The 22,797-nt window shown below is 38.9% G+C and overlaps 1 protein-coding gene across 1 annotated transcript in view; it reads right to left on the reverse strand.

The window, feature by feature from the left end:
* GSL8 (glucan synthase-like 8) overlaps positions 1 to 22,797 on the reverse strand; it is a 209,795-nt gene that overhangs the window by 51,916 nt on the left and 135,082 nt on the right. The window contains exons 20-31 of the mRNA XM_089995715.1: positions 17,651 to 17,700; positions 17,475 to 17,561; positions 17,221 to 17,306; positions 17,074 to 17,101; positions 16,024 to 16,121; positions 15,823 to 15,904; positions 15,563 to 15,723; positions 13,706 to 13,826; positions 10,885 to 10,982; positions 10,706 to 10,796; positions 10,441 to 10,601; positions 10,241 to 10,350 (exon numbers count right to left, since the gene is read on the reverse strand). Of these exons, the coding sequence (XP_089851841.1) occupies positions 10,241 to 10,350; positions 10,441 to 10,601; positions 10,706 to 10,796; positions 10,885 to 10,982; positions 13,706 to 13,826; positions 15,563 to 15,723; positions 15,823 to 15,904; positions 16,024 to 16,121; positions 17,074 to 17,101; positions 17,221 to 17,306; positions 17,475 to 17,561; positions 17,651 to 17,700 (1,173 nt within the window). The remainder of the gene's footprint in view (positions 1 to 10,240; positions 10,351 to 10,440; positions 10,602 to 10,705; positions 10,797 to 10,884; positions 10,983 to 13,705; positions 13,827 to 15,562; positions 15,724 to 15,822; positions 15,905 to 16,023; positions 16,122 to 17,073; positions 17,102 to 17,220; positions 17,307 to 17,474; positions 17,562 to 17,650; positions 17,701 to 22,797) is intronic.

Consider the following 22,797-nt stretch of genomic DNA (forward strand, 5'->3'; position numbering starts at 1 on the left):
TTTGACAAAGAGAGCAATATCGGTATAACAAAAAATAAATCTCAATTTAATCAAAACATTACTAAATTTGTCATATCAAGCCTTAGAAGTTTGTTTAAGACCATACAAGGCCTTTTTTAGATTTAAAACTTTTCATTTAAATTTACCCTTAGAGGAGGTTTCATGTAAACTTTCTCACCAAGTTCTCCATTCAAAAAGGCATTTTTGACATCTAATTGAAAAATATGTCATTTTTTAATAGACGCAATGACAATGAGATCTTGAACACTTGTCATTCGTGCTATAGGGGCAAAGGTTTCATCATAATTTATTCCATATTTTTGAGCATACCCTTTGGCAACTAACCTGAGTTTATATCTTTCTAATGATCCATCACTTTTGGCTTTTACTTTAAACACTCATCTACATCTTATAGGTTTCTTGCCTAGGGAGGATCAATTATTTCCCATGTGTTGGCTTTCTTAAGAGCATTAACTTCAAACTTTATAGCTTCATTCCAATCAGGGTATTGTTTGGCATTATTATAATGAGATGGTTAAAAATAAGAGTGAAGAGCTATTGAACATGCTCTAAAGTTTAGAGAGGAATAGTCATATGATACAAATCTACTTAGTGCACTAGAGATACAATTTGAATTTCTAGGTTGGGATTCCTCTAAAGGTATGTTTTGAGAGAACTTGTCGAGAGCACATGGATGATTGCCTTCACTCCGTCTAGTGAACACGTGTATTGTTTGATATATGTTCATTCAAATTTTCATGTTGAGCAACATCCTTATCATTAAGAAAATGCTCACTATTAGAGCCATTATCAAAAGATTCAAATACCTCATTAGAGTTAGACTCATTATTTCGTGGTAATAAATCAAATAGAAATGAATAATCAATATTTTCTCTTGGTTCTTTAATAACAAACTCAATTTTATTTTCAAGAAAAGTAGCGTCTTTTGAAATATAAAGTTTGTTATTTATTGGATCAAAAGAACGGTATCCTTTTTTATTTTCTCCATGGCCTAAGAAAACACACTCAATAGCTTTTGGAGATAGTTTATCATTTTTATGAGTAAGAACATAACACCTACAACCAAAGATTCTTAATCTTTTAAAATCGGGAGTCATTTTAAAAAGTTTTTCAAATAGAGAAGCATTGTTTAATAAGGATGAAGGAGTTCTATTAATTAAGTTGAGGTTAGAACGGCTTTGGCTAAAAAAAAAATCGGAATATCCTTGAAAATTAAAAGAGTCCTAGTGGTTTGTATTATGTGTTTATGCTTTCTTTCCGCTAACCCATTTTGTTGCAGAGTTTTAGGATAAGACCTTTGACCACAAATTTCATTTTGCTTCAAGTAATTTTGAAAATCATTAGACATGTATTCCTCTCCCGAATCCTATCTAAGAATAGAAAGGTTGCTTCGGAATTGATATTTAATCATTATATAAAATTCTTCAAAAAAAGAGAACACATCGGATTTATGATTTAGAAAATAAATCCATGTGTATCTAGTAAAATCACCAACAAAAATAACATAATATGAGTAACCTCCTAATCATGCATATGTTATTCATGTTTTTATATATTTTTTATGCATGATATTGCGCATAATCAATGTTAAAAGCCCGTGTTTAGTCAATTTTGATGCATTGTCCTACTGGAGAGCTTTGTGTCGCATTTCATCAAAATTAGAGTAAAAAATAAACAATTTGGTGCGAACGAATCAGGTAAAATGTTCAAACTCCAGATTGACCCACTTGTCTTTTAGAATATTTTAGTTTTTTGTTTAACATGTTTTTAGGAATAAAATTTTAAAGTGAGGCTTTCTGAGAATTTTTGAAATTAGAATCTTTTTTAGAAAATTTCTAATAAAACCCCTCTTAACCCTAACCCTTTATTATAAATAGGTTTTTCAGAGAGAGGGGGGTCTTCCCTCAATGGAATTCACGCCCCCCACTGTAAAACCCGTGAAAAAAATTTGTGTATCGTGTCGGACACGTCACGTGTCCGACCCGTATCGGGCACTTCGCATGTCCAACACACCAGACCCGATCTGCCAGACACAGGCTGGATCCGGATCCAGATCGGATCCAAGAGAGAGAGGTCGGGTCCAGGTCAGATCGGGTCCGACCCGAACCCGGTCTCTGGAACCTTCGCCTAAGCCTTTAAAAGGCTCAGGCGAGGTTGTGCGAGGGGCAACCTCTCTCTCTCTCTCTCTCTCTCTCTCTCTCTCTCTCTCTCTCTCTCTCTCTCTCTCTCAAGGTTTTAAAACCCGTGACCCGGGACTCGACTCGTTCTTTATTGACTCGTGACTCGACGGGTCAACTTGGTGACTCGGACCGGGTTTTGTTAACTTTTGATTTTAAAAGAAAGACAATATATAAATTGTCATTTAAACATATAAAGGTTTGTAGAATGACTTAATTACTAGTTTAATTGATTAATAAGTAAAATAACATCAAGTAAAACTGCTCTTAATTCAAATCTCACATTTACTAAAGAAACTACACAAGCAGAAACAAGTCTTTCAAGACAATATATAAAGAATGACTTAATTACTAGCTTCAAGAACTTTAATAGCCATGATCGATCATGGTTTGCATCCTGGATATATGGACATAGCTGTTGTGTTGCAGGGCCTCAGAAAATCCTTGCAAAATTTCAGGAACATTGAACTTTATCTTGATATTTGTAAGTGTTTGTCTGATGTAGAGTTGATTGGACCATGCCTTATATATCTGCACATAAATGCATATAAGCTTTGGATAATGAGAATGTTGTGATGTATATATATTATAATGATAAATGTGGGCATTTTATGCTGTTGGTTTTGAACAAGTTGGCAGGCTGCCAACTATTGTGTAGGTCTCACAGCAACAAAGTTTCCTTATGGACATTTGCTCTATGTACCTATGTACTTATATAGTTCTTTGTAAGTAGTGGCGTGGTGAACTTTTAATGAAAGAAATAAATTCAAACCCTTTAGGAGGAGGATTTGGAGTTTTGACAGGAGCCACTTCAAGTGGGATCTGATGGAGGATATAGAAGAATAACGATGACTTTCATCTTGTGTTTTAAGTTTCAACCACCTGGTATGCAGTATCAATATGCAAACAAAGTCAGTGTTGCAGAGATGGTTGCATGAGGGATCAGTTATGTTAGCTGGATTAGTGGATTCACTCTATGTTCATTGAGGGGTACTGGGTTTGATTCCTTACCTGGAGCTACCAAAAGGAATGAATGATGGACATGTGAAATTTGATAGACTTTTACTAATTTTGTGATTTTATATTAAGTTGGTAAGCCTATTGTTATTATGCTATTTGTTCTTTGAAAAATAAAAACTTACATATGAAAAAATTGCCCATAGCCTTTGAAAAATGAAAAAAGTGCCCAAAACTCGCCCGAGTCAAGGCCGAGTTTTCGCAAAACGAGTTTACCTTGCCGAGTTGACTCGTTGGAGGGCCGAGCCGAGTCACCGAGTTGACTCGGCAAGTTTTAAAACCCTGCTCTCTCTCTCTCTCTCTCTCTCTCTCTCTCTCTCTCTCTCTCTCTCTCTCTCTCTCTCTCAAGCCGACGTCCCCGACCGCTTCCAGGTACGCATCTCCCTCCCTCGTCTTCCTGTTTTTCGGCAAAGGGGGAACAGACCCCCCTCTTCCTGCAGCTCTGTCAGGGGGCATGCCCCCCTGCCCTGGGGTTTTCCGATGAGGGAAGAGGACGGACCTCCCCTTTCCATTTGTTTGGCGGCAGGGGCGGACGATGTCCCCCTGCCCTGTATGCTTCCGGTAGGGGGGAGGCCCCCCTGCTCCTTTTTTCTTTCTCTGGCAGGGGGGGAGGGAACGGAGCCCCCCTGCCCTTCATGGCTTTCCGACAGGGGACGAAAGGCCCCCTGTCCTGGCATTTTGTCGACAGGGGCGGGGACCCCTGCCTCGCTTTGGTTCCCCGACAGGGGGGTAGCCCCCTGCCTGGCGTTTCTCCGACAGGGGGTGGCTCCCCCTACCTTGCGGCTTCTCGGGCAAGGGGTGCCCCCCCCGCCGCCTGGCATTTTTTCGGCAGGGGATGGTGCCTCCTGCCTTCCTGTTTTTCTGGTAGAGGGGTGCCCGCCCTGCCTTCCTGTTTTCCGGCAAGGGGGTGTCCCCCCTCCCCCCTTGCCTTGCGTCTTCTGGCAGGGGTGGCGCCCCCTGCCCTCTTGTTTTTTCGGCAGGGCGCCCTGCCTTGCATTTTCTGGAAAGGGGGGGGGGGGGCTGCCTTCTTGTTTTCACGACAGGGGGGTGGCCCCCCTACCTTGCGTTTTTCGGCAGAGGGTGGCGCCCCCCTTGCCTTCTTGTTTCTCTGGGTGGGGGGGGGGGGGGGTAGCCCCCCTGCCTTGCTTGATTTCCGACAGGGGTGGCCCCCTTGCCTGTGTTTTTCTGGCAGGGGGTGTACCCCCTGCCTTGCTGGGTCTCTGGCAGGGGGGCATGACACCCCCCCCCTGCCTTACAGATTTTCCGGCAGGGGGCAAGCCCCCCTGCCTCGATCGGTTTCAGCAGCAGGCAGGCCCCCTGCCCCGTTGAGTTATGGCAAGGGAGGGGCAGCCGCCCTGCCCAGTTGGTCTTCGGCAGGGGGCAGGGCGGGGCCCTGCCCTGTCTGCTTTCGGCAGGGGGCAGCCCCCCTACCTGGTTTGTTTTCGGCAGGGGACAGGGCCCCTGCCCTTTCTGCTCTCGGCAAAGGGAAGGCCACCCTGCCCTGTTTACTTTTCGGCAGGGGTGAACCCCTACTTTATTCGGGTTGTTCTCGTTTTGACTTGGGTACCCTCGGCAGACCTCATGAGGTTATCTTTATAACGTGCGGTGTATTGACAAAATGGTTTTACAGGTCGCACCACGGAGTCTTCTCGTGCTACGCGACCCGAGACGGTGCTCACTTACGCTCGCAAGCGTACAGACCCTTGCACCTCTTCTAGGTAGGGGTTTGCATAAAAATGACTGGAACAATGAACTGCTGAAAAGCAAAGGACTTAATAAAAAAAATAAGACATATATATTATATATATGTACGCCTTTACTTTCAGGATGCGGTTTCGCGATCCTGGTCCTTTTCCCTTTCTGCACTTTACTTTTCATTGTCGCCGTGCTATATGTGCCAAGGCTTTCCTTTTCGTACTTTCCTTTCTTGCCTTTTACTTCCAGAACGCGGTTTCGCGTTGTTGGTCCTTTGTTTTCGCTCTTTCCTTTTCAGTCTTTTAATTTCCTTCTGCACCGCGCTTTGCGCCCTGGCAATTATTTGTGTATGCATGTCTATCTACTTCTAAGATGCAGTTTCGCGATCCTGATCCTTGTTTACTGTACTTTCTGTCTATTTCTTTTTTTAGCCCCGTGCTTGGCGCCCCGACAATTGTTATACGTATATTTGCTTACGCCTTTACCTCCAGGATGCAGTTTCGCGTTCCTGGTCCTTCGCTTTCTTGCTTATATTTTCTTTAGCCCCGCGCTTTGCGCCAAGGCTTCGTTCAAGAACACGTCTTTATATCCAGGACGCGGTTTCGCGATCCTGGTCCCTGTTGATTTTACTTGTTGCCTCTGCTATTCCCTTTATATATATAGCAAATGTCACTCTTCTTCTTATGCAGAAGTATCAAGCCACTGCCACGATTGTCGGGTTTTGACGGCATAGCTTAGTTAGAGCAAGAGCGCGAGTATCAACGTTCGAACTCCACCGTGAGTTACAAAATGGGATACTGGTTTTCTTAACTCGAGAAAAGAGCCTCGTCGCACGTAGGGCTGCCATTTCTTGAGTCTTGGGCAATGATTGGTTGTACGGTACTGGTGCAGCGCTAATTTTGATTGGCACGGTGCAATGAGTACCGTGAAGCAGATAAGACCTCGATCGTGCAAAGGCACTTGTTTAAAGATGCACATAAATGACCTCACATGCGCCTTCACATGCAAGATACTCGTTTGGGTCTAATGGACCAGAGCATAAAGAATGAGGTGGCGGTTAAGAAACCCCTGTCACGCTCGATTTGACTTAGCTTTGCAAAGAGAGAGGACGAAGGGTACCAACTTTGATGGACAAGCCATTAATGGTTATATACGAGCAAAAGACTCGGCTTCCCCAGTCATCGGAGGTTAGGGGAAAGGGGCTACAATAGATAGCCTAACACTTCTGCATAAGTTAGATGCATCCCTACTGGGCCTTTGGGGGCTTGCTCTCTCGACCACCGGTCATCCCCTTAGGATAGGATTCAGTCAGTCAACCGAGGTATCTTAAAATACATAGAATAATAAACCCTTGGATTGGTCTCGGCTGTTTCGGCTCATGCGTCATGTACGTACATGCATGGTCGGTTAACAAGTGATAACTAAATTAAACATGCTCATCCTCCAGCTGTTGTTTTTGCGTACTTGTGGTATCACGTGCTAGCATACTTGTGAGTTTCTTGTGCATCATATTGTGTCTTCTCATTGTTGATCTTGTAGTATGCTTAGTTGCTTTAGTTGTTAGTTGTTCTTATTCTTTTGCACTCCTACTAGTTTTTTACGACACTGCCCCGTTTTATGGGCAAGTGACGAGTAGCAGCGGCAGGCAGTCAATGGTACATGCAACGTGGCTCGAGGTTGTACTCTTCCTTCCAGATTTCTGGCCGTCGTTGTAGGGTTTTGAGTTTTCGGTTTTTGCTTTAATAGGGGTTGGGCCTCCTGTTTTTCATTGTACAATAACATTTTGAAATTAAGGATTTAGCACTCTTTTTTCAACTTTCTACTATCTTCCGTTGTTGTCACTTTTGGTTTGTCAAGCTAACGTGTCTAGCATTTGACAAACTTGATTCTTAAAATAGAAAGATACTTTTGAAAGGCTTTCAAAAAGGCAGAGCTCAAGTTTTAAGAGAATTCTTTCAAAGAAACTTTACTCTTCAAGTTGAGAAATTTTGGAGCGTTACAGATTGGTATCAGATCCAGAAGTTGTGAAGAGTAGTCTCTACTACCGAGCTGTTCTTTTTTCTTATTATTTTGGGATAGTTTTGGCCTAATTGGGGTAAATTTTATTCTTTGTGTCAGTTGTAAGATGGACGCATCCGGTGACCCTAGCAGTAGCCCCGACAGGTCCTCGCGTAGAATGCGCGCTCACACTCTTTCGGAGGGTGGTCCCTCTTCGAGCAGGGGTCGACCTGAGGGATATGCGACCGAGTTTGGGTCCAGTCGCTCGTCGTTGCCCGTTTTCGTTGATGAGTGGGGCACCCTGCTACCTTTGGCCTTCTAGGTTTCGTTGGCGACAGTTTTGGCTGAGGTTTTTTCATGAAAAGGTGGTTGGGTGCCTTCATCCAGGTTCTTCGGCGAGTTGTGGCGGATTATGGGGAGCCTAGCCCTCTGGAGGTGGAATATAGATGCGATCGTTGCGGAATGCTCGGGCAATTCTCAGATCAGTGTCTTCTTCAAATTAAGCCTTTAGTCGCTCAGGGTTCAGTCGATCCCGTTTCTTCGGTCCCTGCCGTTGTGGTCTTCCCCACCCCAGCAGACAGGGGGTCGTCTCCTCCTCCACCGCCTCGGGTCGAGGCAGCGGTTTTGGGCGAGATCCCAGCTCTGTCACAGCTTCCTATACCAACCTTCGTGGTACCGATAGATGTGCCCGAGTCTCCGACTATTTATGTTTCGAACTCAGATATGTCGTATTCTCCGGAATACACCCCTGCTACTCCTCTTTACGAGAAGTATCCTTCGGAGGATGACAATGATCTTCTCTTTACCCCCAAGTGCAGATTCAGACGCACAGGGAATGTGAGGGAATATCTCTGTCAGTTCTCTGGTCTCTCCTGAAGGGAGTCTGTTTTATGAGAGTTGGTCTGGGTCTATACACTTTTTGCACCAAACTACGCTCCTTTTGATCTTTTGTATCGGCATCGCCGAATATTTTGGATACTTTGTACAAAAAGAGAAGATGAAATATAATTAAATATGTTCATCGTATTATTTTCAAGGATGAGAAGAAGCTCGAACGAGGATTCAACCGACAAATGGTCGGAGCAAAGGGGATTCGTGATGGATTCCCTCAGCACTTTGGCCGAGGCGATCAGAAGTCAGGTCGCCATGCAAAGGGAGCGTGTTCCTGTAGATTCGGGGGTCACGTTCAAGAAGTTTTTAAAGCTAGACCCTCCAACTTTTTTCGGCAAGGCAGATCCCGACGCCACCGAGCAGTGGATCCAAGAAATCGAAAGGGTGTTTCTGGTCCTTTCGATTTTCCACGAAAAGAAGACATTATTTGAGTCCTTCCGATTAAAGGACAATGCTCAAGTTTGGTGGGACGCGACTCGAAGAAGGCATTTTCCAAGTGCAGAGGTCATCCCGTGGGACGCTTTTAGGCATGTGTTTTACGAAAATTGTGTTTCTCCTCATGCGAGGGAAAGGAAAAAGGTGGAATTCCTGGAGCTGTCAGGGCAGCTTATCGTTGGGCGATTACATCGCCACATTTCAGTAGTTGGAGCAGCATTGCCCTAACCTTTTTTATAGTGAGCGCGAGCGGGCAGGCAAGTTTGTTTGTGACCTAAAGGAAGGACTCAGATATCAGGTCCTTTCGAGCATGCCCAAGACCTTCTCAGCAACAGTTGGTTTTTACAAAGTGGGGTGGCTTATAGGTTTCTACATTGGAACTCGGCCTAGTAACAGCCAAAACATCATCATTCTTAAAAGTCATGCCAAGACAGGTTTCTTCTTGGCATACAACGGCAAGAGCATCTTCAATAGGCATAGCTTTGGTCCTATGAAGAAGAAAATCCCTTACATGTTCAAATTCCGGTCTTAGACTATAAAGGAATTGAAAAAGTTTTATTTCTCAATTTGCTCTAGTCTCAATTCAATATCTTCGGGAGCCACCCATTTAGTATCAAGAAGAGCTAATCCATCCCAAAAGAGGGGACAAAATACTAAAGTAGTCACGGACACACATGTCCCCTTGCTTGGTGGATCTAATTTTATTTTGACAAAAATATTGTCTAGCAAGATCATTTTAGGTATACATACCCATAAAAAAGAACGAAGCTTCATTGGCTCTTCTAAATTTAGCAAAGTTGGCACATATTTTTATGTCAAACATTATTCATAAACCATGCCAAAATGTTTGCATGGTTACTTTCCTAATCGTCTATTTTTATTTGATGATCATTGATGGTTTTAAGACAATCATCCCCAATGAGAGCTTTTTCGACACCTCCTTCAACTTTGGTGAGCTTTAGTGATGTGGTTCAAGAGAGGTTCTCATCACAAAACCCCAAAGTTTCTTTCCTCTAAGATGATTTTTCATGACCGATGCCCACATCAAGTAGTTTGATCCATTAAGTTTGAAGGAGAGCTTCAATCTTGATTCATACTCTATAACGATAAGAAAGAGATATCACCTTTGTCACGATCTTTAAACACCTTAATAAATGCTTCCAAGATAAAGAGAAACCAAATGGCTTTGATACCATGTAATAAAGTAAGCGGAATCACAAATAACAAAGTGTAGAACACTTACAAGTCCAATAATGGACAAAAACAAAAAGAGTAAACAAGCACTTTAAGTGTATACATAAATCCACAAAGAGATAATGCCAAAAGGCAAATAAAAAGTAAATGTTATTGAGAATATGAGAGAAAGGAATGTTACAAAATAAAAGGAGAACATCCCTATTTATATACAAGAAGAGTGGAGGTACCTGGGAGCTCCCCCACTCTTAGAGTCGTTGGGAGGGGAGCTCCCAATGGTCATATTTATGACCGTTGGGGCCCCAACGACTCCAAGAGTGGGGCTCCAAGACACTAAAAATAAGAGAAAAAAAAAAGAGAATTAAAAATAGAAAAAGAAAAAAAGTTGTTTCTAATAAACAACTCTAAGTAAAAAGACAAAAATGCCCCTATCAAGAAATACAAAAGAAATATATATATCAACAGCTCACAATATACGAAAATTTCATGACTTAAAATCATATTTTTACATCAAAAAACATGATCTAAGGCATGATTCCTATCAAATAAACTGGGCTGAATACATAAATGGTCAGATTGAGTAGATGCAGCCTACAAGCCCTACAAGGTTACACCAATGGTTTCTAGTAGGTGGATGCAAGTGCTCCCAAAGCACCACAGCATTACCCCCTCCCGCCCACACCAACACACACACACACACATATACATACATACATACATACATACATACATATATGCAGAGAGAGAGAGAGAGAGATTCAATCTTTAGAGACAACAATAGGAATGCAATGAAGAGGAACATGTCTAGTTACCTGGATATATTGTCTGAAGATAGAAAAGTGTAGAAATGCCATCCTCATTCTCAACACGTAGTTCAGAAGAACTGTACAGCACAGTCTCAGCATAATATGGTGTAAACACACTGCAGCACACAACAAAAGAGGATGGTAAATCAATCAACAGAAAAATATTAACTGGCCATAATCAATAAAAGACTTGCCTAAAATATTACCTGAAAGGGATCATCTCGGAAACAGGCTTTGCAGGTGGCATATCCATGAACAAAGAGTTTGTGAAGAACTGAAGTCGTCTTCTTGCTTCTAGATTCTTTGGTATATTCTCTGCAGAATCTTTTACAGTAAGAAGTAGGTGTAACCGTTTTACCTGCTCTTTCTGTTAAAAAGAAAAACACCATCATTACCACATCTGGCCCATAAACATTCTTTAACTACACGGTAGATTGAAAAACAATTGGATAGTATAGAGAAGAGTCATACAACTTCAGGATCAGTAGGCCAACAGATTCGAGAAAAGAGACGCCCTTCATTTCTTGCCTTTGCCAAAATATTCCACGTGTCAAACTGCTCCCTGGAACATTTCCAAAAGTAATTTGAAGATTTAGAAATGGGAACAGCAAGATTAAGAAACAGCAGAACAATATTTCACTCATAAGTACCTTAAACTGTCAGAAAGCAGGTCATGAGTAACTACTTCATAAAGTTCATAAACAGCTTTGGCAGCACCGCGGGCAAGATCTGGAGTTTCTTTTCGTACCTACACACACAAGCATTCAGTCATATCCAGAAGAAAGACAGTTCTCATGCCTTTTGGGCCACAAAAATATGTACCAACAAACCTTAAATGGCTATTCCAATAACAACAAACATGCTAAAAGAAATTTACTATTTCAATACTTGTTGTACAGTCCATAAATGAACAGTAACCAAAACAGTTTGTGGTTGCACTGTCACCCTACTATAGCCATATCTTAAAAATTTGCAGTTATCTCATGCAAGATAACAGAAGTGAGGCTACATAAAACAACTGATGGGCACTCCCAATAACAGCAACAACAACAACAATACAATAAAAAGCAGAGGAAGCACAAAAAAGGCAAAAAAAAGAGCTCGTGTAATTATGTTCCAAATGCTCAAACCCATAGTCACCTGATGAATAAAAAAATCCACAATTAACTGAGACAAGAGTTTCTTTTTGTAAAGCAACAGAGAAAATGTTGCTAGTCAGAGAAAAAGGTACAAGCAGAAAGAAAGCATGCACACCCTGATACCTAAAATAATTATAAATATTATTGGGAAAGACTCCCATATTTATAGAGATTACAAAGAGCTGAAGGGGCTAGCCAACTAACCGTTGGGCTAGTCCCAACGGCTATAACAGCAAAAAAATATGAAAAATAAAAATAAAATAAAAAGGACAAAATTGCCCCTAATGTGCACAACCTATAACATAAAAAGGAAAAGACCAAAATACTCCTAATGGGTATTACCTATTACAAATACAAAGCAGGATTATATAAATATATATATACACATCTATATGTGTGTATATGTATATATATACACACACACACACACATATACATACACATTATATATGTATAATATATATACATATACATACACATTATATATGTATATACACATTATTAGTCAATTTTAAAGAAGTAAAATTAAAACTTTATGATTTATGAAAAATCAAAAATTGAAATAATTAATCGAACAGATATGAAAGTTGCAAGTAATTATTTAGGTTACTAGATTTACTTGATAAGTATCCACTTAAGGAAAAGATCAACCGTTAAACATTCAACACAAAAGTTACTTACATTTAGAAAACTCCAACCAAAATCAAATACTCGCAAGAAGTTAACTTATGATAAACTAAATTATAATTATCAAAAACATAATTGTCATTCTCATGAAACTAATTTAAGAAAATCTAGCTTTAATTTTAGAAAACTATAATTAATCACTTACAAGAAATTAATTATGAAATACTTAATCCTTGTTAACAAAACTAGAATTAATTACTTACTTTTCAATCATGGAACTCTCCAAACATCGTCTATGCCCCTGGTTTTTAGCCCCTCTATCCTCATCCTTTTATCTTCCTCCCACCCATTAGCGAGTATTTGTACAGTAGGTAAGGTAGCTAAGGAGTGTCATAGCTTAGTTAGGTAATGTTGTATAATCTACACTCTAGTCTCACACACAATTTACATGTAACACCAATTTAAGTAAATGTCCTCATTTATATTTTATATAATTTTATTCTCTATTTACTTATGATTTGAACCCATTAAAATTAGTGAACAAATTAAATACTTAAGGAATAAAAAGTCAACTCCAAGATTTCAGTATAAATTTCAGAATTTTATAAGTTGATCCAAGATTAAACATCTCTAAAGCTTAAGTTTTTTTTCAATTTAAGATATATAAAAATTCAAATTTGATATATTATTACCTTGTTTCAAATGTCTGAGAATAATTTGTTTGTTAAAAAATATTTTTCTTTATGGCATCCTTCACTTGGTCAAATAAGGAAATCAGCTTGACTTTTGGAGAAAACCCACTATAATCGGAGTACAGTTGGACACAATTGGGATGTTACATTATAATATTGAATTGTCAGACCTACTTTACAAATATCATTTTCCTGGAAGGACCCTATAAATACATGATGGAGTTGACAGACCAAGTTTAGCAGTGAAAGTCATAGTTTCCAGTCCCAATAGTCCACTTCTAAGAGCTTTCAACAACCAATCTGGAAAAGGGGTAGCCTTAACAAAGTGATAACCAAAGTCACTGCAACACAACGTTCCTTGGGACAAGTCCATTAGTGAAAAAATTTAAAATTTTCTAAGTATTGAACTGGTGACCTCTAATGCACTTATGACATACAACAACATAACATAATTTAAGCACCCTGAGCTCTTAGAATCATATGTAACAAGATTAAATTGCATGTGTTAATTGATTATGAATTACAGATTAAGAACAATTATAATATGCAGATAGTTAGACAGCCTCAATACACCCAAGCCATACAGGCCAATGTCCTAAATTGATATCAAGGTTGCCAAATTAGATGAAAAATATTCCATGTTCATTTGCTTTCATACAACTAGGTTCAACTCGTCATCTCAAACTGACATTCTGCTACAGAATTTCAAGCTAGTATCGTCCAACAAATAGCAGCTACAAGTTGCACAAATCAGTCTGTCCACCATGTGTATCATACAACTTGTATATTTCACCATGTAAATTGGAAGCCACAAGCACATCAAAAAGGCGGAGCAGAAGAAAATATCATACGCAAGGATCAGAGACACTTTTTGAGACTTGAGAACATCACAATTAGGAACTTTTTATCCCACATAATATTTTTGATATGCAAGCTGGGAAATAAAAGATCCAGATGAAATGTAAGGTTTAGCAACCAAAAGATAAAGAAGAGAGGCTGAAGAAAATACTTACAAGAAGACCCGTCAATGCTGTAAATCTTTGCACAACCATTGGCAGCTTTTTAAGTCTTAAATTTACAAGAACTGAACGCTCTGTAATGCTCTCATTAACTTCACGGTAAAGCCTCTGAACCCTACAATCAACAATATGATCTTACTAAGCAACTTAGTTGTCAAAGGCATTAGCCGGAGCCTAGGCGGTCAGCCCCTAAAAAGGCTAGGTGAGACCTAGGCAGGGCCTAAGCGGACTAGGAGGTACCCCAAATAAAAAAAATTAACAAACCATACAAAATATATAAACAAACTACTTAAATTAATAACAAACATGTACACAACATAAAATCAATCAGCAATAAGCAATAGACAAATAATGTTGTTGAACACTGTAAAGCAATTATATTACATAAAAACAGTCAAATAGATAACTCATACGCTTATGGATTATATATGAATTATATATATATATAAACAAAGAATATTGTAAATTTATAATATATGCTTATGACATGTTAATATATATAATTATATATATTTCCACAGAAAACATATATATGTGTGTGCAACTACACATCAGACCGACAAACTACCTCGGCTGGGCCGCTTAAGTTTCGCCCTTGACAACTAAGTGGAGGGGGTGAAAGGAGGAGGAAGTAGAAAAAAATAAGGTAAAAAAGAAAAACAAAAGAAGAAAATGAGAGAATAAAAAAAGAAATCTTTTGGGCGGGAGGAAGAAGAAAAAGAAAAGAGATAAAAAAAAATTAAAACATGATAACTATATCGCTGCGGCTTAGGCGGGGACAGCCTAGGCACTGCTTAGGCAGCCTAGGTAAAAAAAAAACAGGGCCCTATCGCCTAGACCCATAAGCCTAGGCAGTGGCCCTACTACGCCTAGGCCCAGCTTTTGACAACTAAGCTAAGCGAAGGGAAAACAAATATATATATATATAAACACAAACTAATGAGTAGAAATCACTCTTTTCTTCAAAATTTTCCAATTTTTTGTAGATCAAATGTTACAGATGTGGTCTACATGGTTTGTTTAGTAGGGAACTTGTTTTGAATCATGTAATTATGACAAGTAATTTGTTTTTTAAAGGGATTCAAAAATCAATAAACCACAATGTGCCAAAATTTCATAGCTCAAAAAAACATGTTTTTACATTCGAAAAGCATGATTAAATATTTGATCCTTAGCAAACAAACCATGTTGAACACATCTATGCCGTTAGATCGAGTCGATACAACTTGCACCTATGATTTCTAGTTCATTAGTTCCTTATCTTAATTAGTAGCAAATATTTTTCATATATATATATAGTCACTAGAATATGAGAACTCAAATATCAGAACTCGAAATATGGGCATTTCCAACTTTTTTTTTGCAAATCCAACCATGTGGATGTGCTTGGCATGGTGAATTTGCTAGGAATCAACCATTGGATCGTGTATTTTAGATGAAAAAATGTTATTTTTGAATGCTTGAATATTTATGAAGATTATGGGCCACTGATTTTAAAGCCTTAAAAAATCTCATTTATGCATCAAAATCAGAAGATTCAAGAGTGGGTTCTTAATAAAACCAAGCATGCAGATCACATCTATAAGGTTAGATTCAAGAGAAAAGAACAAAAAATCCATGAAAATTCTCTCTCTCTCTCTCTCTCTCTCTCTCTCTCTCTCTCTCTCTCTCTCTCTCTCTCTCTCTCTCTCTCTCTCTCTCTCTCTCTCTCTATATATATATATATATATATATATATATATATATATAGAGAGAGAGAGAGAGAGAAATCCAGGGAATATTCAGAAAGCCAAATTCCCTAAATCAAAGCCTATGGGTATTCTTGGTAAAGCTATAAATGGATATGTGTACCAAAGTCTTCCTTCATCATCAGTTATGGCAAGCAAGATCCTTTCCACACTGAAATAGCACTCCTGGACAGCATAAGCCATGTATTCATCCTTGGATATCCTGTCCCAGAGTTCCAGCTGTATATCCTTGCAGTCCACAGCCAAATCTATCGCCAAGAATATCTGGAAGTGTATTCAAGGTTTCCAGAATATTTAGCATATTAAATTAGTTATTAGTTGCTGCACAACAGAAGGACATGATACTGCCTCAAACAAGCATACCTTGCTACTTAAAAGAAAAAGTGGCCACTGAACCAATCTTAAGTTCCCAAGGTTGCTAGGCATACAGAGCAAGTCCCTTTCTCTGCAAATGGAAAAACGGATAGGCATATCTTGAACTTGTCCACAAACAAGGGAAGCAATTGAAAGTTTTAAAAGCTGATTTTTCTGTTGAGCAAGCAAAGAAAATAAATCCTCGACTACCTATTACTGATATAATCCTCCTCACGCAAACACTTGATAATTTCATTCCAGAAAGGAGAGAATTTTGCAGCATCAATCTTTTTCGAATCTTGAGATTCCTGAATTCAGAAATAACATTGTGATGACAGATTGGCGTATAACCACAGCATAAAAATCTCAGTTATTCATTTCACTCTTTCTAGATCAGCAGATTTATTGCTAAGGATAAAATCAATATGCTTGACAGGAAAACTTTTCTGCTCTAATCCAAACAGTTAATTTCAGTAATGTGTGAATGCAAAAGAATAGAATCTCAAACATGAAGCAATGAAAACACCAACAAGATAATTGCATAAAAACAAGTCCAAAGAAACCCTGTTAGAAACACAATAGTGTACAGGCCAAAACCATGAATGGCTGAAATGAAGGCAGCTCAGGGAAAAACCCCAATAAACAAGAGCAGTCAAGGAATGCCACTTGAGATGGTCTCGGCATACCCTCAAGAGATCAGAAGCATTACATGAATGAAGGGATGACTTAATAGAAAGGACAGATCATTTAGCACTGCAAAGACGATTATAAATTCCAAGAGTTTGTGATAGCCGATAGTCTATGTAAACGGATTGAAAGATTAGTTTAAGATTTAGAAAAAAAAAAGAAACAAGGCTTACAAAACCAACTACATGCAGATAGGAGAATGCTCGGTGCTTACAATGACACGCTAGGAGTGCTAATATCAAGGAACAGCTTTTAGCGATTTTGTCAAGAAAAATAGCATTCATCAAAACAAAAGACATCTGAACCAACTATTTTTTAAATAACTTATATGAACCTACAAAATCCTCAGTTGAGATAAGTTATGTTAATCAATTAAAGTAAAACCTCATGAGCCTTTAAGTGCTTTCACCTAACATGTTGTCATGACAAATATATAGCTAACAAAGCTAAATGAGAAAAAAGCAGAAAGACAGAATAGCAGTTGAAGCAAAGTTGATTGGCAAAAGTGAGTCACTAATCAAAATAATGAAAATAAGTGGAATGAATTTAAGCATAATCAGATCAATAACCAACCTGAGAAAGATGCCTTTCAGAAAGAACCCTGTCAAGATAACAACAGAAAACTTCATTATCACAAAGCCCACAGAACCAGGGAAACACACACAAACCCATAGAGTATCAGCATTAAAGTTAACAGAGGAGGATCTGTTGAAAAGGCACCTCCGTGAACGGGACGAAACAAGATTTGCTACAAAAGCTTCTGGAAAACTCTCGAAGCGCTTATGGACCATTTCTATGGAGCGAATCTGATACAATCAAAGTACAGCTAATGATTAACAACCAAAGGAACCCAAAAAGAAAAGGTCACAATGCTGTCATCCAATAAGAGCTATCCATTTTCCAATAAAAGTAGTGAGACAACAGCAATGTCGCAAAAACCAACACAATATGGAAGAAGCAAGAAGGAACGCTACCTCTCCTAGTCGGGCACGTGCACCCATAATACCACCAATTAATGCTGACAAGAGAGTGTACCAGATATGGAAGTCCAAAAGATAAATCTAGTAGGTGAAAGTAAAGGAGCAAAACAAATAGTTAACCACATAAACAAGGATAGCATTAATAAAACACAGAAAACAGCAACACTTACTGCAATTACAGGGGCCCAAATACTAGCTACAGTCAGAGCATTGTGATTGTCTGCAAAAACAAACAATGGAAACTTAACAAAAAAATAAAAAATAAATGCCAGCATGGAAAGGATATCCATGTAATATCCAATAACAAAATCATAAACCAACAAAAATTATAACAAGGGCCAGAACATTGTACTTACAACAGCATTAAGATGCAACCATTACAAAAGTCAGCTATTAGGCAAATTCATCCACTTCTAAGCAGTATTGTGAAAAATGCATCATATTGATACAATTTATCATAGTACCAACCCCAAACAATACAATGCTACATAAAAGATTGTATCAAAATGATTATCGAGCTATCCATATCATATGAAAGGCCTTGCATTGCACATGTATCATGAGTTAATGCTTGCCAAGAACCTTACATTTTCAGCACGCTTCTCAATAATCCTTCTTAGCACAAAAAGGGGTTTGTTTTCACTTCATTTCCACACACAAAACAAAATAAAACAAGGAAAAAGAAAGAAAAGCTCATCTCTTCAACCAATTTGGCATCATTTCACCCTAAAGCTTACAGATTTCCATCGCTGTTGTTAGAACCATTGAGGTGACGCAAAACATTACATCATATGTGAAGCGAAGCATAAATACCAAAGCAAGGAAACACTATCACAATGAAATAATTACATTATTTTAAAAATCAAAATAATGAAAATAACAATAAGCAAACAAGCAATTAACTTAAAAAATAAATATTCTTTGTATAAATAATATTCATTATTTGCATAAAATAGGCAAAACCATATTTGAAGTAGCAATGGTCATGAAACAATTTTATATATATATATATATATATATATATATATATATATATATATATCAGTCACCTATACTGTTCAAGGTAATTTCTCGGTAAGTGTCTTTCTTGAAGATATTTTCATAAAGTTATTTTCCTTGGGAAAAACTACGGAAAAACTTGGAAGCTTTACAAATTGAAAAAATAAATATCGCGAACAATAGAAAAGACAGGCATAGTTGTTTTTGTAGTGTTTTCCTTACAAACATATAAAGAAAGAACTTGAAAGCTTTTAAAATATAAAAGAAACAAAAAACTACTTAAAATATGTTAAAAAATATGTTTTTGAATATCTTGGGAAAATATCAGTTGACCTTGAAATACCAAAAATATTGTGATATTTTCAATATATCGGTGACACACACACACACACACACACACACACACACACATTATATATATATATATATATATATATTGCATATGGCTGGGAAATTAAAATAGAAATATGCTTCTTTTGAGGTTACTAATCCTAATATATTCATACCACAAGAGAAAAAAACAGAAACCAAATTTTCTTTTAAATAACCTCAAAAACTGTCACAGGGACTCGGCAAACCGGGTGCCGCACCCGCGTCAACGCGACGCAGGTGCGCGTGTGGGTGTGGCACCCAGTGCGGTCAACCCAACCCTGGGTGCGTTGACCACACCCAGGTGTAATGAAGTATGCGAAAGAATCAAGAATGCAAATGCATTCACAATATCCAACAAATGGACTTAGCACAACGGCATAAGAGAATAAATCCACTAAAGGGACAATATGAAAGGCCTTGCAACAAGGCTACACATATAATAAATACTCCGTTTATTGTAGAGGAGCCCTCTAAAAAGCATGAAAAGATACAAGGGGATGCACCCCTATTTATACACAAGGAGGCACTCAAGGGGCTCCCAATACAGTCGTTGGGAGCCCCCAACGGTCACAATTGTGACCGTTGGGGGCCCCAATGACTCTATGGTGGGGCCCCTTAAGTGGCTCAAAAAAGGATTTTAAAAAAATAAAAAGAAAAGAAATACACAAAAAATAAAAAGAATAAAAACAAGTACCCCTATCGGGTACTTGTGAAAAGACCATAATACCCCTATATATATATATATATATATATATATATATATATATATATATATTCTTACAATTGTTTTAACACCCCCCCCCCCCCTCAAACTTTACGGACAGATGACTGAAAGTTTGCCAAGGAGAAACAAGAAGCGAGGAGCAGGAAGTGGTTTGGTAAAAAAGTTTGCAAGCTGATATTCAGAAGTAATGTATGGCAGTGTAACTGTCCCATGAAGATACTCATCCCGGACATAGTGACAGTCCATTTTTATATGTTTAGTTCTCTCATAAAAGGTGTGGTTGCTAGCAATATAGACCGTACTTTTGTTGTCGCAACAAAGCTTCGAAGCACCAAAAATTTCAACTCTCATATCTTGAAGAAGACTTTGAAGCCACACAAGTTCCATTTTAGTAGTTGTCATGGCCTTATACTCAGCCTCAGTGGAGGACAACGAGACTTTCTGTTATTTCTTGCATCTCCAAGCAATAAGCGAATCTCCTAAAAAGACACAAAAGTCAGTAGTTGAGATTTAATCATTTGGGTTTCCTCCCCAGTCAGCATTAGTATAAGCAAGTAAATTTAATGAAGAGAGTGAGGATAGGAATAGCCCTTTAGTTAAAGTATTTTTGATGTAGCGAATAATCCAAAGCACATCACTCATATGCACAGTTGTAGGAGCATGCTAAAATTGACTTGCGGAGTGCACAGTATGAGCAATATCAGGCCTAGTGATAGTCAGATAGATGAGAGATCTAATGAGTTGTTGGTAGGATGTAGGATCATCCAGTAGAACTTCATCCTCCAATCGTAGTTTAGTGTTGATAACCTCTGGAGTCTCCACCTTTTTTGTCATCTAAAATCCCAGATTTCGAACATATATCTGCAGCAAGCTTCATCTGTGACAAAATATACCCTCGAGGAGAGTATGCTACTTCGATACCAAGAAAATACCTGAGAAAACCCAAATCAGACATATCAAAGTTTTCTTTTAACATATTTTTAACAGTAAGAATTTCACTTTCATCATTGCCTGTGATGATCATATCATCAACATAAAGCAGAAGGATGACAATACTATTACCTGCACTTTTAACAAAGAGAGCAATGTTTGTATAACATGAACGAAAACCCAATTTTATCATGATAGCACTAAATCTATGATACCAAGCGTTACAGGCTTGTTTAAGACCATATAAAGCTTTTAATAATCTAAGAGTTTGACCTTGGTTAACATTAATTCTCAGTGGAGGATCCATCTATACTTCTTCATTTAATTGACCATTAAGAAAGGCATTTTTAACATCTAGTTGGAATATAGGTCATTTCTTAAATGATGCAGCAGCAATTAAAGTTCTAACACTTGTCATGCGAGCCACGGGAGCAAAAGTCTCCTCGTAGTCGATACCATATTCTTGTGAGTATCCCTTAGCTACCAATCTGGCTTTATATCGTTCTAGGGAACCATCACTTTTTGTCTTGACTTTATAAACCCAACGACATTCAATAGCTTTTTTATTTGGATGAAGTTGAACTATTTTCCAAGTTTTAGCCTTATTTAAAGCATCTAGTTCAACTTTCATTGCTTCAATCCAATGAGATATATTTTTTGCTTGATTATAATGAGAAGGCTCATAGTATGAATGCAAGGCTATTAGACAAGCTCTATAATCAGGTGAAAGAGATTCATATGAGACAAACCCATTAGGAGGAATTGATTCTCTAGAGGATCGCCTAAGGGAAGTCTCTTCTAGAGGTTCATTAAGCCGCAAGAATATTTCTAAAGCACTAATAGGTTGTTCTTGTTCACGCCGGGTGTAAACTTGGAGATTGTCACCATTAGTTGGTGATACTTCAATATTATGAGAATCATCACTATTATGTGTATTTTCTAAGATTTTCAGATGACTTAAAGAGTCATCATTTGTATCATCTAAAAGGTCATTGAGAAACATATATTCAATTTCATTTGGATTATCTAATATTTCAAAATTGTTTTCATCTTCTAAAAATGTCACATCCTTGGAGATCTAAGTCACAGGGACTCGACAAAGCAGGTGTCGCACCTGCGTCAACGTGACGCAACGCGGGTGCGCGTTCGACACCGGGTGCGGTCAACACGACCCTGGGCATGGTCAATGCACCCAGGGTCATTTTCATCCACGTTTCGGACGCTAAAAAAAATCGAAGAAAAGGAGAATTAGGGGAAAAAAATTTTTTGCCCTAATCTCTCCTCTCCTCTCCCCCGCAGCTCAGCTCGAGCCCTCTCCTCCTGACGCCCCGACGCCACCTCCTAGGCTCCTCTCCCTCGTCGCAGGTACGTACCCTCTAGGGCTCCCTCTCGCTCTCTTCTTGTGTCGGCAGAGGAGGGGCCGAGCCCCCCCCTCCCTCTCTCGCTCTCTTGTTGGGTTGGCAGGGGAGGGGCTGAGCCCCCCCCCCCCCCCTGCTCCCTCTGTTTTCGGCATGGGAGGGGCCGAACCCCCCCCACCCCCCCCCTCGCTCTCTTGTTGGGTCGGCAGGAGAGGGGCTGAGCCCCCTGCTTCCTCTGTTTTCGGCAAGAAAGGGGGTCGAGCCCCCGTCTCTGCTCCGTCTTATTTTAGGGGGAGGGCTCAGTCCCTCCCTGTTTTTGGCAGGGGAGGGGCAGATCCCCCCTCCTTGCTCCTGACTTTATTATATATATATATAATATATTATATATGTTTTTATATCAAGATAATGGTTGTATAATTGATTTGAAATTTTGAATGTATTTTTTTTTTTGCGTTTTCAGGATAAAAATGACGAATAAAGGGAAAGGACTTGTGTCATCCATATGTGAGTTTTGTTGCTAGTTTTGCTGATAGTTGTAATAGGATTGATGATGTGGGGTCACTATGGGTACATGTAGATAAACTTGCAAAAACTGGAGAAGGTGGTGGTGGAAACAAGAGATTTAGATGTAAGCTCTGCGAAAGAGATTTTGTTGGGTCTTACACAAGAGTGAAGGCTTATTTGTTGAAAATACAAGGACATGGCATTTCAGGATGCAGAAAAGTTGATGAGGCAATGCGAAGACAAATACAAAAAAAATACAAGAAGAATATGAGAAGAGAAAGGCAATGGCCGATTCTTGTGCAGTTAGTGTGTCATTTACAAGCCACCAAGAAGATGTTGAAAAAAAAAAGAAAAGTCAATGTAGGAGGTAGAGGAATGATACAAGCAACATTTAATACATATGGAAAAGAATAATTGGATGGAAAAGTTG

Source organism: Nuphar pumila, chromosome 2 (assembly GCF_984573655.1).
Source record: "Nuphar pumila chromosome 2, dmNupPumi1.hap1.1, whole genome shotgun sequence".
NCBI lineage: Eukaryota > Viridiplantae > Streptophyta > Magnoliopsida > Nymphaeales > Nymphaeaceae > Nuphar > Nuphar pumila.